The sequence below is a fragment of the Dermacentor variabilis genome, chromosome 1, assembly GCF_050947875.1.
Source record: "Dermacentor variabilis isolate Ectoservices chromosome 1, ASM5094787v1, whole genome shotgun sequence".
Lineage (NCBI taxonomy): Eukaryota > Metazoa > Arthropoda > Arachnida > Ixodida > Ixodidae > Dermacentor > Dermacentor variabilis.
Genome location: NC_134568.1, coordinates 146,156,429 through 146,175,365, shown reverse-complemented (window position 1 = coordinate 146,175,365; position 18,937 = coordinate 146,156,429). Strand labels below are relative to the sequence as shown.

General features: G+C 47.3%; 1 protein-coding gene across 2 annotated transcripts in view; it reads left to right on the top strand.

Moving 5' to 3' along the window:
* LOC142586057 (ileal sodium/bile acid cotransporter-like) overlaps positions 1–18,937 on the top strand; it is a 255,466-nt gene that overhangs the window by 188,492 nt on the left and 48,037 nt on the right. For both annotated transcript variants that reach the window (XM_075697327.1, XM_075697319.1), the window contains 2 exons: positions 6,739–6,943; positions 9,209–9,469. In XM_075697327.1, the coding sequence (XP_075553442.1) occupies positions 6,739–6,943; positions 9,209–9,469 (466 nt within the window). The remainder of the gene's footprint in view (positions 1–6,738; positions 6,944–9,208; positions 9,470–18,937) is intronic.

Sequence of the window (18,937 nt, the reverse complement as noted above, 5' to 3'; positions counted from 1 at the left end):
CATGCATAACATTCGTTCCTCACCCAAATAGTGCACCTTGCTGTGTCGTGCCAGAGCTGACCTTTGCACAAAGACCGATAAGCTTGCATGGTACAGAAACATGGTACAGACCGCTAGTACAGACCAGCGCAATCACCAATTTTTTTAGATTGGATGATTCTTTAATAATAATAATAATATTTGGGGTTTTACGTGCCAAAACCACTTTCTGATTATGAGGCACGCCGTAGTGGAGGACTCCGGAAATTTTGACCACCTGGGGTTCTTTAACGTGCACCTAAATCTAAGCACACGGGTGTTTTCGCATTTCGCCCCCATCGAAATGCGGCCGCCGTGGCCGGGATTCGATCCCGCGACCTCGTGCTCAGCAGCCCAACACCATAGCCACTGAGCAACCACGGCGGGTCAAGGATGATTCTTTGTTCAAGTAAAGAAGCAAATCACTTTTTTTTCTCTGCTGCCTCGCCTAGTTCAAGCAAACTGCCTGCCACATATATTAACAAGTACCTCGTGTATCTTGCAGACAACAGGCGATTAGCCTGTTTTCATGAGCTGTCCGAGGTCATGTAGACACACGATTTGTTGATGGCATTTGGAAACAAAGGGACACAGTGACCGCTATCGAAGAAACCCGTCAGCCCCATATTCCGAAATCCTGTTTGATCATGTGGGTTTTGTATCGCATATGAATAAAAATATATAAACACGCTATTGCATAGTTCTTCTATGGCGGTTTTGGGGCATATCCATGTATTTTTTCACCACGGTTATTGTCGAAAATAACCACCAGTGAAACGTACAAAGAAGCATTTGAAAAGAAAAAAGAAAAAAAAACGAGGGAGTGGGAAGGGGGAGAGAACAGATGAGGAACCTCGCCTGTGACAAACATGCGACATGTGCCTACGTCGCGGCCGCCCGCGACGGAGGCAGGTTCGTTTTCTGAATGAAACACGTCGTGCCTTTATTTAATTGCAGAGCCCGAGTGACGTGTCACCTGAGACATAGCAACTATATGAATTGATCCCATCAGACTGAAGCATATGTTCTTATGGAACCCGCAAACCTGGATCCGTATTCACAAAGAGCTCTTACGCTAGAATTTTTTTTAGAGCGCAGCTCTTTGGCGTCCGTTCCTGGGTTTCGCGTCGTCGTCGTCGTCGGCCTCGTAACCAGCTCCGCCCCCCTTTCATCCCCCCAGCGCTAGCAGCGACCGACTGATACCGCTGGATGCCGCTGACGCCGCTAGAGAGTCAAGATAACGTGACTGCATAGAACACCGTCGCCGCCATGCAGAAAGAGGAGGAAAGGGTCCCCCCCCCTGTTCTTGTGTGGCGGATAGGGTGCTCTTCAGTTGCCGACGCGCCGGTTATTCGTTGTCCCTGAAACCAACTCCGCAGCTGGGGTTGACTCACTATCGGCGTCAGCGGCATCAGTCAGTCGCTGCTATCTCTTCCCTCCTCCCTTTATCGTGTTGTCCGCTTGCTGCGCGCGCTTCTGCCCCCATCGTTTGCCGCTGGGTGTACACGCCGCCCCCCTCCCCCCTCTTCCTGCGAGTCTCCGGTTGTCAAAGCGCCGGCTCGAACTTAATTCCTTTCTTCGCTCCTCCTCCAATGCAACCCCTGTGCGGTGGCAATCAGAGAGCCAGATCGGTGGCGGCGGATCTGTATATGTGCACCGCCCGAGCCGAAATTGCCGCTGCCGTTCGCCCTGTGCGGTGGCAATCAGAGAGCCAGATCGGTGGCGGCTTGACATAAAGACAAACAGCAATTTCCTAACACTTATGCGGGAGAACATCCCGTTCCTCTCGCTCGTAACGCGTCCCACGGCTGTGACAACCTCGCGAGGCACTTGTATAGATCTCGTCTTTGAGAATCAAGCATTGGTGTACCAAGTCGAACATATATCAGTCTATTTCTCCGACCACAAAGCTTCCTTCATGACTGTCAAGAACTGTTAGTGGAGTCTTTGTTAAAGGAATACGTGTGAAAAATAAAAAAAAAATTCTGTGATAGCGCATACATGTGTTGCTCGATTTCTTTGCCTCAATCTATCGAAAAGGTGAAACAGCTTATTTGCTGCGCTCAAACTTCGCATTAGGAAGTAACGTAATCGTCGGTAATTTTTTTGTAGAGGTATATTTTAGCCAATCCCAAACTCCATTGTACCCACTCTGCGTTTTTTGTACGCTCGCTGGATTGTGTTCTCTAAGTTTGTGCAGCACAAATAGACGGGACATAAAGGAACACAAACGACGTAGACGGGCGCTTGTTTGTGTTCTTTTGTGCCCTGTCTATTTGCCCCTATACAAACTCAGTTTTCAAGAGCAATGTACCAACTATATAGCCCGTGAACGAATTCTATTGCGGTCCCTAACTTTGAGTCTTCTTTTTCTGAAGCTCCCTATCATTAGTGAAGGTGGCTGGCCCATGGCGAAGAGGACTTACAAACGGAGAGCTTTGCGAATTCGTCCCCTGACTTCCTGTATGTTCTTTTTTTTCTTCTTTATTCTTTATTAGAACATAAAACATACAAATCAAATATTTCGTCAGCCCGCCAAAGCAATGATGCTTTTGAGCGGGACTGGGCAGTGCTAGGGCCCGAATGACAGTCTTGTGCTCTAAGAACAGAAGAAACAATAGAAAAGAAAGTACAATAGCAAAATAAATGTCTTATATGTGCCACAAACAGTAACCTGTAGTCTGCGAAAGCATCGATGCTTTTATGCGGACCACTCTATATTTTCCTTCAACAAAGCATAATACAAGTACACAATTTCTTTCCCTCCTCCCTACTATTCTCTCTCCCTTTCCTCCATCGCTCGGCTAATTTCTAGTATATGTTCCTGCACGAGCACTAATGTAAGCAAATACATTACAGCAGCAAAATGTATGTACAGCGCAACCCTCTATTTCATCATATACAGTTGTAAATATTTTGGAAGAGTAGCAGTCACCAATCACTATTACAAAGTGAAAGCACACAATATAAATAGAACACAATACTCTAGTCCGTCTTATACAATTGTTAGCGAAAGTTCATCAGAAAAAGTCCTGTCACACAGTTTTCTTCGATTAGTCCCAGCCACTTGTCAGAACCGTGCGGTGTACAAACTCTTTTATTTTCCCGAATGACGATACGTTGGGAACTTCTTGTATTTTATTAAAGTATAACAGTACATAAAATGATCTCGTTCTCTTACCATAGTTCGTGAACGCGTTAGCCCGAACGAATGTCTCTGTCTTGCGCAGATCATGAGTTCTTACGTTTTTTTTTAAAGGATTCATCAAAATAATGCTTCGTAATTGCCACCGAAAGAAAAAGTTGTTTAACATCAACTATGCCATGTTGATGTTAGAAATATGGGACAAGCGGATACTCCCTCGAAGAGAGTTCCCGGAACTCTTTGTTTCCAGAGTGTGTGAGGGTGAATGACCAGCGAAGCTGACCCGATCGGCGTTGAGCTTGGGAAGATGCGCCGGCAAGCGGTTGGGTAATAAAGTTCTGTGGGGGGGGGGGGGGGGGGGGTATGCTGCTCTCTCTCAAAGGAGGTCGATCTACTCTGGAAAAGGGAGCTAAATATGGAACAAGTAGATACTCCCTCGAAGAAAGTTTCCGGAACTCTTTGTTTTGAGAGTGTGTGAAGGTGGATGAGTTTTCTTAACCTAACATCACGTACTGATCTTACTTTGTACATGACTGCACATACTGCTCGGAGTCTTTTAGCTACATGCTGTATGTGATGGACAAATGAGAAATATTCATCGAAAATAACACCAAGGTACTTTATTTTTGTGGCGTACTGCATACTTTGGCAAGAGCACCCAATGCAGCGCTCACTATACAAGTATATTTTTTATCTATTTATTTACAAAATACTGCAGGCCCAAGCTAGGGCCCATGCAGGAGGGGTAAAAAGAAAGATTTACACAAGCACTGGCAAAACGTCAACCAGAAATCATCATAAATCATGGAGAGAGAAAAAAATAATATATACGTAAAGATGACACATAAATGAGCACCTTATGGCCGTGAAAACAATTATGAACATTGAAACTTCAAGAAAAACAGCCCTTTGCAAGAAAAAAACAAGAAAAGCGCTTCACATTATGACGTCAATGCCTCGAATGAGTCACTGTTTTGAAGCATACATAGCGGCAAAGCGTTCCACTCTGTAATCGTTCGTGGAAAAAACGAAAACTTGAATGTGTTAGTACGTGTTCTAAATGGTGTTATCGATTCAGCATGACGATTTCGAGTCAGTCGTGACATCAGAGGTTGGACGTACGGAGCAGGGTCTAATGCGAGATGGTTGTTTTTCAAGTGAAAAAGAAATTTTAATCTCCGAATTTTTCGACGCAGCTTAAGTTCCTGGATATTATTTTGTTGCATCATAAAGGTTGGGGAGTCCGTCATGCGGTATCGAGAAAAGATAAACCGAATGGATTTACGTTGAATCATTTCTAGAGCATCAATGTTTTTCTTAGTGTGTGGGTCCCAAATAACACATGCGTATTCGAGGGCAGGTCTAATGATTGAATTATAAGCCAACAGCTTCACGGATGGAGGGGCTTGTCGAAGTTTATATTTGAGGAAGCATAACTTACAAAAGGCGGATGCGCATATGTTAGATACGTGGCATAGATGTTCAGTTAGCTGCACTTTTTTTGTACGGGCTGTGAGAGCAGATAACTGTGTTTTTTCTTTGTTCACAAATATGTAGTTCTCAAACCATGTCATTATTTTGTACATATCTTCCTGTAACAAAGTAATGCATTCATTAAAAATTTTATGGGGTAGTATTAAAGCAGTATCATCAGCAAATTGGTATAACTTTGAGTGCAGCGATAGATGGGCTAAATCGTTCACATACAAACTAAAAAGCAGTGGACCCAGTACTGATTCTTGTGGGACTCCATGCGTTATGTGTATTAACTCGTTGACTATATTTTGAATTCAAACGACCTGATATCGATTTTTGAAGTAGTCTTCAAAAACCTCTATGAAAGGCCCGCGGAATCCTATTTGAGCTTATTTTCCAAAGAGTTTTTCATGATCTAACGTATCGAATGCCTTCCTTTTCAGATGTAAGAAAAGCCCAATTACTATCTTATTTTCATCCATTTCACTGTTAACTACGTCTGCAAAGTCTTCTAGTAGTGTGATTGTACTTCTCTTGCAACGAAACCCATACTGTGAATTAGACAACGGGCGAAACTTTTCGCAAAAAGAAACCATTTTGTTGTGCATAAGCTTTTCTACAACACACGACAATGCGGGCAAGATTGCTATAGGTCTATAGTCTTCGCACTGTTGCCTTTTACCGTTCCTGTGAATTGGTCTAATTAAAGCTATTCTTATTGCGTTGGGAATTTGACCCGACCTAAATACTTCTGAGTAAATAATAGCAGCACACTCTTTAAACAAGAGAAGTTGAATAATATCTCACGAAATCGAATCCCATCATATCCTGGCATTCTAGTAATGGAAGATGACCTTATTACATCCGGAACATCGAGATCAGTTACCTAACTCAAATATGCAGAGTTGACGTTTGATTTGATTATGTCATATGTAACTAGGGGAATTTTCCCGAAGTTTCTTAACAGTATTAGCAAAACAGTTATTAAATTTGTTTGGTATTTTATCCATGTGTCTTCTGGGGAAATTATTTCTTATGCTTTCGTCTTTGTTGCGTTACGTTTCTCTGCCTGTTTGCGAATTTACTACGTTCCACGATTTTCTCAAATTAAATTTACATTCATTTAGCGTATTACTATAGTATTTATTCCTTGCTAGCCTTAGTGAAGCTGTTAGCTTATTCCTTGTTTGCCTAGATTCTTCTCTTAACTGTACGTCTGATTGATTAGACCGACTTCGGCGCCACAGCTTTGCTTTGGTGTAACTTAACTCTTTAAGTTCATTAGTAATCCATGGTTTTTCGATTTTCCTTTTTTTAAAGTAATTACCTTTCGGCATTTATCATAAATTGATTTCAATGTGGCAGTTAGCTTCTCGTATGCTTGTAAATTACTTAGTGTTAATAAGGTATCCCAATGATATTCCTTAATTAATATATCAATCTTTTGATTATCGAAGATATCAAACTCTTGTTTAGTTTTCCCACGTCAGATGGTCAAGTCTTCACTGAACATTGTGAGAGCAATGAAATAATGGTCAGCAAGTTTTTCTTTTACAATAGTTGTTACAGGTTGCATGCTAGAAACATGCTTTAGTATGTGGTCAATACATGACGTTGTTTGTTCCCCAAAAATTCTTCTCGCGTAAATCCTGTGATGTTATTTTCTAAGCCATAACTAGAAATGAGAGTCGAATAGTCACTGATATAATTTTTAGTAGCAGAAGAGGTATCTATATTGAGGTCACCTACAAGAATTATGTTGTCTTTTTTTCTCCACTGTCGTTAAGAGATGCTGCAATTCACCCAAAAATGTGCCTATATTTCTGTCTGCGTACTTAATTCTAGGCACTGTGATCTCATTAATTTTTTTCCGCAGAAGATGCGGCTTATTGCTAGGCCTCCTATGGGCTTCCCATAAAGCTCAAATGACGAAAACACGTAATCTCAGATCGCCAGTGATGCAGATTAAAAGAAAACGAAAAACAAAACAAAAAATGTCTGAGACTCCAGTAGTCGGAGTCAATGGGAGACGCCCATGCATGCTGTGTACAGTATATGTACACCACAAATTTATTACCGCCTCCCACTTTCCCGCACAGCATCGCCATGACACTGTGCTCGACGGTGCTGGCCATGGGCATGATGCCGGTGAACATGCTGATGTACGGCTACTACGTGGACACGGGTGACATTGTCGTGCCCTACTCCAAGATGGCTATGAGTCTGGTCTTCATCTCGCTCCCAGCCGGTCTCGGCATGCTGTTCAACTGGTTCTGCCCGCGGGTGGCGCCTTACATCACCAAGGTACGCAAGCACACAGCGTGGAGGCGCGCGATCGCGTTTCTCTAAGGGACGACTCTCCGCCCAGCAACGCTCTAGCGAAAAGTGCTGTCCTTTCTTGTTTGTTTCTTGATGGAAAAGAACTTGACAGTTTCCGTGAACGTGGGAAATTATTGTGCAGCAAAATGGCGACCTAGGCGAATTGACGTAGTTTCATGATTTAAAGCGCTAAGCAAACCAGGATGGCCAAAGAAGTGACGATCGCTTCGGTGAGTTCTTCGGGCGCCCTTGTTTGTTTTGTGCTTTAAACCATGAATCGTTGTACATGCCGCGAAAGTAAGCGCATCGTAGCCACATGTCGCAGCAGCTACTATAGAACAGAGTGTCAGCGAGGCAATAAGATGAAGAATAAAGCTGATGGGGCGTTTGAGACTCAGAAAATGTGGAGGACACTTAAGCTTCGCATTTTAAGAGTGGAACGTAACAGCATTCAAAGATCCCTGAGTGCTTCTCACGCTTCCCGGCAACTGCAGCTTATGTAATCGTAATCTTTACCGGTAAATGCTGGCGGCGAGCGCTATGCCCGAAGGCAAGCTTTGCGGTTTCTTTTTCTCTTTTTTTTTTCTTTTTTGATGGTGTGCAAGAAACCGAGGGGGCCGCGCCTCTCCTACTAAGACCTCTAACGGCAGCTGGAAAACGCTATCGCGTCGAAAGGGATTTGTGTTTGAATTTCCGCGTTACAGATATGTTTTTCTCGTATATTCAAATTACAATCCGACGCTATCATGTCTGAAGGTTGTGTGCAAGTCGTACTTTACGATTTTTCTGGCCAATCTTGCTTTGAGAAATTCAGTTAGTTCAGTAATTTTGCGCTACACGGAGGGCCTGCGTGGTTCGGAATTATTATTCCTGAGGCGACGGTCGACTCGTGACGCCACGCGCCGACGCCGGATTTTGTGCGACACGGGGCGTTAAAAGTACGCGTTGTCTCTACCCTGCGGAGGTGCTCGCATTAGGACGGACCAGTAAATAAACAGTAATTTGATGCACAACCAACGTAGTCATTAGCAATTTCTAGTAGCAAGATTGTTATGTGGTCTGGACTAGGGCACTCCTTTGGATCCGTAAATATCTTAGGAAATGAGAAGTGCAAACCAAGCCATTACCCTAATTGTTGTTGTTGTTGTTGTTGTTGTTGTTGTTGTTGTTGTTGTTGTTAAAACGAGACCGTTGTTTCACTACGCGCATGAACAAAATATTCCGCTCGTTTCGGGCTCTTTCTGACCAAGCCGACGTGCTCATTTGGCCTACTTGAGCTAGTTTCTGGACGTTGTCCGCTTGGTCACTGAAATTCATTCGTTCATATGGCATCTTTGATATGAGACCGCTTAGAGGTCTGGCATCGAACTCACAATTTCTAGAAAGCGTGTGCACCGTATAGACAAACTTGCGGATCAAATGAAACTCTATGTTGTGAGTTTATTACGTTGCCTTTGTTCTGAAGTAAAACATATACACGACGAAAACGCTCGAGAAGTGCTTCGCGAGCAAGAAACATTACCGTAATTATGTGTAAATCACTTTGTGGAATACGAGAACGTCCTCTGGGGCGTCTGTAACGGTGCTTGCACTTTAGTCGCCAAATTATTTCGGGATTCCGCAAGGCGTATCCAGTTTCGTGAAAGTAATATTTGAAATGTACCTGTAAAGTAGGATGAAGGTACAAAGGATACTCACATGGGTTTCTCATAAGAAGAGCCCTGTTGCTGAAGAGCCAACTTGGGCTACTTTTGTGATTACATGCTATTTCTGAAGATGCTCTGGCCACACAAAGCAATGCCCCTCAATTAATTGTCCTTTCTACCTCCCCAATTCTTCAAAATATACCCAGGACGGGCGTCAACTGCATGGCCGAACTACAATTTCTGGGGCGCGCTAGAACATCAACTCTATTCTGACATCGGTGCGGGGTGCAGCACTTCATAATATCTTAGTTCTTCCAGGTAGCCTTTATTCTCCTCATTAATTTGTATGAAGGCGCCTCTCTCACACACTCCATCATTATTTTCTTTTAATGCCGGCCGCATGGTACCATTAATCACCCGAGGATATATATATATATATATATATATATATATATATATATATATATATATATATATATATATATATATATATGATGACGCCAATATGTGCGCAAAAGGCTCACAAGGAACTACACTGTTCTCACTGCCCGTATACACGGAGCAGGGGAAAAAAATCAGCCCGCTCCGCCTTCATTGTGTGCAGCTGTCGAGCACTCTTGGCGGCCTGTTGATCGTGGTGACGCAAATCATGGAGGTGTTCATCTTCCCCGACATCTTCCACAACATCCCTCCCGTGTTGTACGCTGCCACGGTGGTCATGCCGGCAGCAGGTATGATGATCGGCTACCTCATCAGCTGGCTCTTCAAGCGACCAGATGCGGTTCGAAAAACCATCGCCATCGAGTCAGGCATTCAGAACGTCGGCATGGGACTCACCATCGTTTCGCTCTCTTTCAAGTTCCAGGTAAGCCACTTAGCGATGCACGCGTTAATTGCCGACAGTAGCCCCGCTTCGTCTGTAGCCTGTTTTTGCAGCGAGAAAAAGAAAGTGTCCCTTGTCAACGTTCCTACACAGGGCCCGTCATTCCAGATGGCCCTCACTACACTTGTTTCATAACCCCAAGCATAAGCGGAGAGTTTTCATTGTTCCAGAGGAAGGAAGGCGGGGGGGCGGGGGGGGGGGGGGCAACAGCCTCCTACACAGCTCGCCCCTACGCTCCGGCGGGTTATTGAAGACCAAGTTGCTGAGGCTCTACCAATGCAGCATCAGCAGTACCCTGTTACCGCGCCACTTACGCATCCGTCGCCGCGCAGCTTCCTCGTCAACCACTCGTTGCGCTACATCCTCGGCCGCTACCACCCGTTCATCATCCCGTTCATCGACCTGCTCCTGCTTTTGCTAATCCTTGGCGCACGCAAGACAACAGGCCCATATGTTATGCCTGCGGTATTCCCGGCCATGTTGCACGACTCTGCCGCCGCCGCATGCTGCACTCTGATGGGTTTGTGCAGTCGCCTCCCTACGCCGACGTGCAGCCTTTCCAAGACACTTATTTTAGTCGGCAGTCGAACAGGCCACCAGCCGAGCGCCCGGTCCTTACACGTCGTTCACCTTCCCCGCGTCGCCGCTCGGTGTCCCTCATGCGTCGGCGCCCTTCACCCACGCAAGAGGAAAACTAAGCGCCGCAGTTCAGGAGGCAAGAACTGCGTCGCCATCGATCTGTACAAGTCCTCCATTGTCGTCTTCGAACGTTGTCGACCTTACTGTTGACGGCGTTCCTACCGTTGCGCTAATTGATACTGGAGCAACCATGTCTGTCCTAAACGAACGCCTCTCTCGCACTTTAGGAAAAAGTTACGACGCCACTTTCTGGGTTTTCTCTTCGCACAGCAAGCGCCCAGCCAGTTCAGCCTTCAGCAGCATGCACAGCTAGAGATGTTATTCAGGGAGTTCTCTATATTGTGGAGTTTGTGGTTCTGCAGTCCTGTTCTCACGACGTGATACTTGGGTGGGACTTTCTTTCGCGAAATAACGCCGTCATCAATTGTGCACGTGGTGAAGTCGAATTGTCGCCTCTGTGTGACGTGCCCCTCGTCGGCGCCACTTCTCTTCCCGCTAAGCTAGTTCTTCGAGAAGACATCGCCATACCGCCGTACTCGTCTCTGCCGTCGTTCCCGTCTTCTGTGGCGCTGTCTCTGAAGGCGCTGTCCTTTTCACTCCTTCGGAACTCTTCATAACCCGCAAAGACGTTCCCCTCCCTTTCACCACGCTTGACATTTCAGCCGGTTTCAGCGCCATCGTTGTCTGCAATCCGCTTCCTACAGCCCTGACGGCTCTTTGCGGCGAAGCACTTCGCCATGTTCAGCCTCTTGATGACATGTTTATAACCGACATGCCGGATGCTTCGTATGCAGAGCTCGCTGACTTCTGTGCACTTTCCACTTCTGCTCCGCCATCACCTGACTTATTCACACCTTTCATTGCCGATGACCTTACTTCCGAGCCAGCTTCTTCACCTGCTTGCCAAGTTCCGCTCTTCTTTTGATGTCGCTCAGCCTACTCTGGGTCGCACTTCAACCGTCAGCCACCGGTCCTTACGCGTCGTTCACCTTCCCCGCGTCGCCGCTCGTTTTTCGACATCGACACTGGCTCCAACGCGTCATTGCGGCAGCGCCCGTACCGCGTATCCGCCAAGGAGCGTCAGGTTATCAGTGAGCACGTGGACGACATGCTTCAGCGCGGCGTCATTCGAGCTTCCAATAGCCCGTGGGCATCCCCGGTGGTTCTCGTCACAAAAAAAGATGGTTCCATTCGGTTATGCGTCGATTATCGCCGTCTTAATAAGATAACGCGAAAAGGCGTCTACCCTCTACCGCGCATTGACGACGCTCTGGACAGCTTGCAAAGCGATGAATTCTTCTCTTCGTTGGATTTACGCTCGGGCTAATGGCAGGTCCCGATGTCAGCAGTTCATCGCCCTAAAACTGCATTCATTACTCCAGATGGTTTATACGAATTCAATGTGATGCCATTTGGCCTATGCAATACGACTGCTACGCTTGAACGAATGATGGACAATATCTTGCGCGGCCTAAAATGGAGCGCGCGTTCGTGCTACCTCGACGACATCGTTGTGTTCGCCCCTGATTTCAGCACGCATCTTCGCCTTAGGCAAGTGTTGACGTCCTTGACCAACGCAGGCCTGCAACTGAACCTGAAAAAGTGCCAATTCGCCGCGCGCAAGCTCATGATTCTAGGTCACGTCGTATCACAAGACAACATTTGCTCCGACCCATCAAAACTTTGCGCTGTGGCAGAGTTTCCGAAACCTAAGACACTCAAAAAACTCCGCGCCTTCATCAGCCTGTGTTCTTACTTCAGACGCTTTGTACGCAATTTTGCCTCGATTATATCACCTCTGACACAACTCTTAAGTGGCGCCAACAACCTATCCTCCTGGTCTGCTGCATGCGACACCGCGTTCGTGTCCTTACGCCGTCTGCTGACGTCTCCGCCTATACTGCGACACTAAGACCCCACCGCCCCAACTGAAGTGCATACCGAAGCCAGTGCTATTGGCCTTGGCGCTGTCCTTACGCAGCACAAGCCTGGCTACTCCGAGTATGTCGTTGCTTACGCCAGTCGTGCGCTGACCAAAGCGGAACGCAATTACAGCGTCACAGAAAAAGAATGCCTGGCCATCGTTTGGGCACTCGGGAAGTTTCGCCCTTATATATACGGCAGGCCTTTCAATGTGGTTAATGACCATCACGCCCTTTGTTGGTTATCCTCTTTAAAAGACCCGTCTAGGCGCCTTGCCCGCTGGGCTCTGCGCAGTCAAGAATACGACATACACGTCATATACCGCTCAGGTCGCAAGCACACTAACGGCCTCCCTCTCCACCATTAAGGCGGTATCCTCGGTCGTCATCGACACCTTCGCATCAGAACAGCGCAAGGATCCTTGGGTGGCCTCTCTTTGGATCTCCTTTCTGGCTCGCCTGCGTCTCCCATCTCCCGCTCCCTGCGTCCTCAGGCTGTCCATTTTGCTGTCCGGGATAACCTCTTGTATCGACGCAACTGCCAGCCCGATGCTCACAAGTGGCTCCTGGTTATCCCTAGGACTTTGCGTTCCGACATGTGCGCATCTTTCCATACTGACCCACAATGTGCACACGCAGGCCTTTTGAAGACGTATGAGCGCCTGCGGCAACATTACTACTGGCGAGGAATGTTTACTTTTGTCCGAAAGTTTGTCCGCTCGTGCCCGCAATGCCAACGCCGCAAATCTCCACCTCATCCGGCCCACGGCCCGCTTCCGTGCCCTGCTCGTGCCTTCGACCGTGTGGGAATTTACCTGTACGGGCCGCTACCGCTAACACCCGCTGGAAAACGATGGATTATTGTCGCAGTTGATCACCTTACACGCTATGCTGAAACCGCTGCTCTACCTGCAGCGACCGCCAGTGACGTTGCATCCTTTCTGCTCCATCGTTTCATTCTTCGTCATGGCCCACCTCGGGAGCTGCTGAGTGATAGAGGCCGTGTGTTTCTGTCGCAGGTGGTTGAAGCTGTGCTTGCTCGATGCCGCATAGTTCACCGGACCACCACGGCGTACCATCCTCAAACTAACGGCCTTACGGAGCGTTTCAATCGCACCCTTGGCGATATGCTCGCCATGAACGTTTCATCGGAGCATACAAACTGGGACATCATCCTCCCATCTGTCACGTACGAATATAATACGGCTACAGAAAGTACTACAGGATTTTCTCCATACTTTCTTCTCTACGGTCGCGATCCTTCCCATACCATCTATACGGTTATGCCTTACACACCAGGCACGTCAGAGTGTGCTACCGTTTCAGCCGTCGCCCGATATGCCGAGAAATGCCGTCAATTAGCCCGAAAGTTCACCTCCGCCGACCAACAACGACAAAAAGCCAATAGTGATGGCGACGCTACGAATCCGAACTTCGCTCCCGACACACTTGTCTTGTTGTCCGTGCCTTCTACCACGCCTGGACGTTCGACAAAACTTCTCTCGCAGTATGATGGACCATACCGCATCGTCGAACGCACCTCTCCGGTCAACTGTGTCATAGAGCCGCTTACACAGACATCTGACAAGCGCCGCCGTGGACGGGATGTTGTTCACGTCCGCCGCCTGCAACAATTCTATGACCCGCTCGTCTCCACGTCGTAAGTCGCGAGGATGGCTCCGCTTTTGCACCGGGAGTAATTGTAATGAAGAAGAAGAGCACAAGAACAAGGCCAGCCAGATCGTCTGTATCATGCCTGCAGTGCAACCAGTGGGCCAGCCGGATCGCCAGTGCTTAGCACGAGCGTGAGCCGTTCGGGCAACCAGCTGTTCCTGCTCTGCGTCACCTGCCTTCTCGGTTACGAACTGACACTACCATCGGAACTGTTCAGTACTCCCAATTACAATATATATATATATATATATCAACACTCAAAAAAGGCCAACAAGACGAGCGTTATCGCATACATCTTTACTGACGTTTCGGCCAGCGGACCAGCCTAAACGTCAGTAAAAATATATGCCATAACGCTCGTCTTTTTTTAATATTATACATTCAGGTCTGGCACGAAACCCTTCGTCTTGTATGTGTGCGTGCGTGCGTGTGTGTGTGTGTGTGTGTGTGTGTGTGTGTGTGTGTGTGTGTGTGTGTGTGTGTGTGTGTGTGTGTGTGTGTGTGTGTGTGTGTGTGTGTGTGTGTGTGTGTGTGTGTGTGTGTGTGTGTGTGTGTGTGTGTGTGTGTGTGTGTGTGTGTGTGTGTGTGTGTGTGTGTGTGATGTCAGGATTGGGGGCTCAATGCCATTGCCCGTGATCCGTCGTCAAGACTGGAGTAGGCATGAATTAGAAAGTAGCTGGCCCATGCCGTCGTCCGACTTATCCACGCTGAGGACGTTGATGAAGGGAAGGACTGCTTCTCATCGAGAACGAGGAATAAGGGTTTATTTACAGTATTTACATGCAGTTCATCAGTCTAGCATGACTTCGAGAGAAAGTACGTCAGTCTAACAAGACTGCTTGAGAGAGTGTCTCAGTCTAACATGACTGCTTAAGAAAGTGTGCTGAGCAGCCGCACAACAGCGGTTTATAAACACTCGGTCCCCCCTTGATTCCAAGGGGATGGAAACGTTCGTCCAGTCATTGTAAACACGCCGCCTCTCTCCGGGACGGCTTACACACACACACACACACACACACACACACACACACACACACACACACACACACACACACACACAGGTTCACGGTCCGAAACCGACATCACACGAATTTCATAGAACTCGGAGCTGACCCTCGCGGCGCGGCTCGATGCCCCTTTGTCTTGCGTCTCGGACGGCGCGTGGGAAGGAGCACCAGTAGACGTTCCCGCGGGCACACTCCCCCGCTCACGGCCGACCCGGGTAGGCGGTGTCGTGTTGCGCACAAAGCCTGCTTCGTCGAACTCATTCAGTCACAACGGCGACGAGGCTAGAGCGTAACGGTGTCGTTCCTTGAAAGTTGACGCCGCCGTCGTCGCAACTGGCTGGCAACACTTGCACCTCAGCTGGGCCGTTCTTAACAGCGCCTACATGGCCCGGAAAGTGTCGACTGCACAGCGCTGATAACCGCTGGGCAGGAAGAGAACGGCTGGTGTCCAGGGGGTGATGTCTTGGCTCGCAGTAACCACTTGTGTAATGATGAGATCGTCATCATCATCATCAGCCTGGATACGCCCACTGCAGGGCAAAGGCCTCTCCCATACTTCTCCAACTACCCCGGTCATGTGCTAATTGTGGCCGTGTTGTCCCTGCAAGCTTCTTAATCTCATCCGCCCACCTAACTTTCTGCCGCCCTCTGCTACGCTTCCCTTCCCTTGGAATCCAGTCCGTAACCCTTAATGACCATCGCTTATCTTCCCTCCTCATTACATGTCCAGCCCATGCCCATTTCTTTTTCTTGATTTCAACTAAGACATCAGTAACTCGCGTATGTTCCCTCACCCAATCTGCTCTTTTCTTATTCCTTAACGTTACACCTATCATTCTTCTTTCCATAGCTCGTTGCGTCGTCCTCAATTTAAGTAGAACCCTTTTCGTAAGCCTCCAGGTTTCTGCCCCGTACGTGAGTACTGGTAAGACACAGCTGTTATATACTTTTCTCTTGAGGGATAATGGCAACCTGCTGTTCATGATCTGAGAATGCCTGCCAAACGCATCCCAGCCCATTCTTATTCTTCTGATTATTTCAGTCTCATGATCCGGATCCGCAGTCACTACCTGTCCTAAGTAGATGTATTTCCTTACCACTTCCAGTGCCTCACTACCTATCGTAAACTGCTGTTCTCTTCCGAGACTGTTAAACATTACTTTAGTTTTCTGCGGATTAATTTTTAGATTTCTGTAGACTCTAGACTATTCTCTATTCCATTATCGTCGTGGGTGCCACTGAAGCTGTATAAATCTCTATCGAACTCCTCAGCCGCTTGAACGATCTCATCCATATTAGTAATGATAATGCCGGCTTTTTCTTTTAACGCATACATTTCGATTCTTGCCTATTCCTAGTTTCTTCTTCACTGCTTTTAGGCTTCCTCCGTTCCTGAGAGCATGTTCAATTCTATCCATATTATACTTCCTTATGTCAGCTGTTTTACGCTTGATGATTAACTTCGAAAGTCACCGTCCCAAAACGTCCAACAAGGACAGGCAACTGCAAAACGAACCCCACAACACGGCTCTGCGCCGAGATGACGTACCTTGGCTCTCACTTTAGACCCGCTAGGCTTCAAAGAAAACATAAAATGCTGCATTTCGCTATGCCAATTTCTCAAGCAATTTCGTGCTGACAAATTCAGCAATCATGGAGGGAATCCTGCTAAATGGGAGGGGATCTTCTCGGACTAACAAAATTAACAATAATAACCCTAAAATTTAGGCGGGACCCTTAAACGCAGAATTCAAATTAACCTGCTCAAACCATCCGCATTGCTATGCAACTTTGGATGTTGTACTCTTGGACAGTGAGACTCCATCGGAGCAAGCGGCCATTTTTGTGTGACATTTGATTGAGCCACGTCAGAGGACAGTGGTCGGTCTCGAAGATAAACTTCGCTCCGTACAAGTAACACGACAACTTCTGGGCGGCCCAAACTAAACAAGCGCATTCCTTCTCTGAAGCGCTGTAGGCTTCCTCTCTTACATTTAGTTTACGGCTGCCATAGAGGATAGGATGCTCCTCGTTATCATCGCCGACCTGACTAAGTACCACGCCCATCCCTCTGTCGCTTGCGTCGCATTGAACTACGATTTCTTTTGTGTACTCTGGCGCGCGAAGCACAGGACGAGAAACCAATAGCGTTTTCAAACTTTGGAAAGCGTTCTCTTTGTCCTTATCCCAGTGTGCGCTACTCGGTGCTCCCTTTCGGAGGGCGTCCGTTAATGGACTTGCCATTTGCGAGTAATTCGGAATGTACCGTTGATAGTACCCCACAAGTCCCAAAAATGAACAAAGGTCTGTTTTCGTGCGCGGCTGTCAAAAATCTCCAATCGTAACTATCTTTAGCTCGGCCGGCCGTGTCGTGCCCTGGCCGACAACAAGGCCCAGATAAGTAACCTGCGAACAACCAAACCTACACTTTTCCGCTTTCATCGTTAAGCCGGCTTCCCTCAACCATGAGAACACCTGTTTGAGGTGAGATACGTGTTCTTCCCAGCTGTCCGAAAAAATTGCTACATCATCAAGATATGGCAAGGCGAACTCCTGTAAGTGCTTTAGGACAATATCCATTAACTTAGAGAAGCTAAACGGCGCGTTCTTCAGCCCGAAGCTGAGTGCGAGAGGGCGAAAAGTGCCTACAGGTGAGATGAATGCGGCATAGCGGCTGGCACTTTCTGAAAGGGGAACTTGCCAGTATCCCCGCACGAGATATAGACTTGAAATGTATTTAGCAGCGCAAACTCTTTCGATTCGTTCCTCAATGTTGGGTATCGGGTACAGCTGATCCCTAGTGATGGCATTTAACTTCCTGTAATTAATACACGGACGAGGATCATAATTAGGGGTTTCTACCAGTATTAGCGGTGACGTGTAGTCACTCTCAGCGGGCTCAATAACTCCCAACTCTGGCATGCGCTGTATCTCTGCCTCCATAATTTCTCTCTGTCTTGGAGACACCCTATAAGGCTTTGATCTTACGGGATCGGTTGATGTCAGCTCTATTTCATGCGTTATTAGTTCGGTTCTACCCGGCCGATCGCTGAACCTGTCGATATATTCCCCTAACACCCCTTTTAGCTCATCTAGCTGCTCGGGTCTTAGAGCGTGCAAGCCTACCTAATGTTTTACTACTTCTTCTAGGCCGATTTCAGAGTTGGAGGTCGCCCTATACTCCTTAAACTTGGTACTAGTGCCATCCTGCTCTTTGATGGTATAGTTAACGACTCCGCTCCGCTCTACATACGGCTTCATCAAATCGCAGTGATGTATCCTCACCTCCTTCCTGCGACCGGGCATTTTCAGAGCATAGTTAGTATCTGAAAGTTTGTGCAACACTTTAACGGGCCCGTCCCAGTGAACTTCAAGCTTGTTCTTTTTTGAAGGTTTGAGGATCATTACCTGGTCTCCGGCGTTAAACGTACGAAGCCTCGCATTCTTGTCCTAATAGAATTTGGCGTTCTTTCGAGCTACTCCCATGTTCTTTCCGACTAGTTCTTGGGTTGCGCTTAGCCGTTCCAGTAAATTTAGCACGTATTCAACCACTGTTGGACTCTACCCTCTTTCCTCCCACATCTCTCTTAACATTCTCAGTGGCGAACGGAGTGTCCTCCCATACACTAGTTCTGCTGGTGAGAACCCTGTCGCTTCATGTGGAACCGTTCGCAAAGCAAACAAAGTTGCCGGCAGACAGTTCTCCCAGTCCTCCTTGTGCTCGTAACAGAGCGCACGCAAAACTCGCTTAAGCACTGAATGCCACCTCTCTACACTGTTTGACTGAGGGTCATAGACGGAACTGTGTATTAACATTACCCCGCACTTTTGCAAGAATGTGGAAGTCAGTGCGCTGGTGAATACTGACCCTTGATCCGCCTGAATTTCGGCTGGAAACCCAACTCGTGCAAACACTGTCAAAAGCGCGTCTACTACTTCGGTGGAGCTGAGCTCTTTCAGAGAGATTGCTTCTGGAAACTTTGTAGCCGGACACAGCATGATAAACAAGTACCTGTAACCTGATTTTGTTTTTGGTAGAGACCCTACCGTGTCTATTACAAGTCGTCTGAAAGGCTCTGTTATTAAGGGCACTACCTTTAGTGGAGCTTTCCATGTCTCTCCTGGTTTACACGAGCCCTGGCAGGCGTCGCATGATCTTACAAAGTTTTCTACGTCTTTGAATCAGCCAGGCCAGTAGTACTCCATAA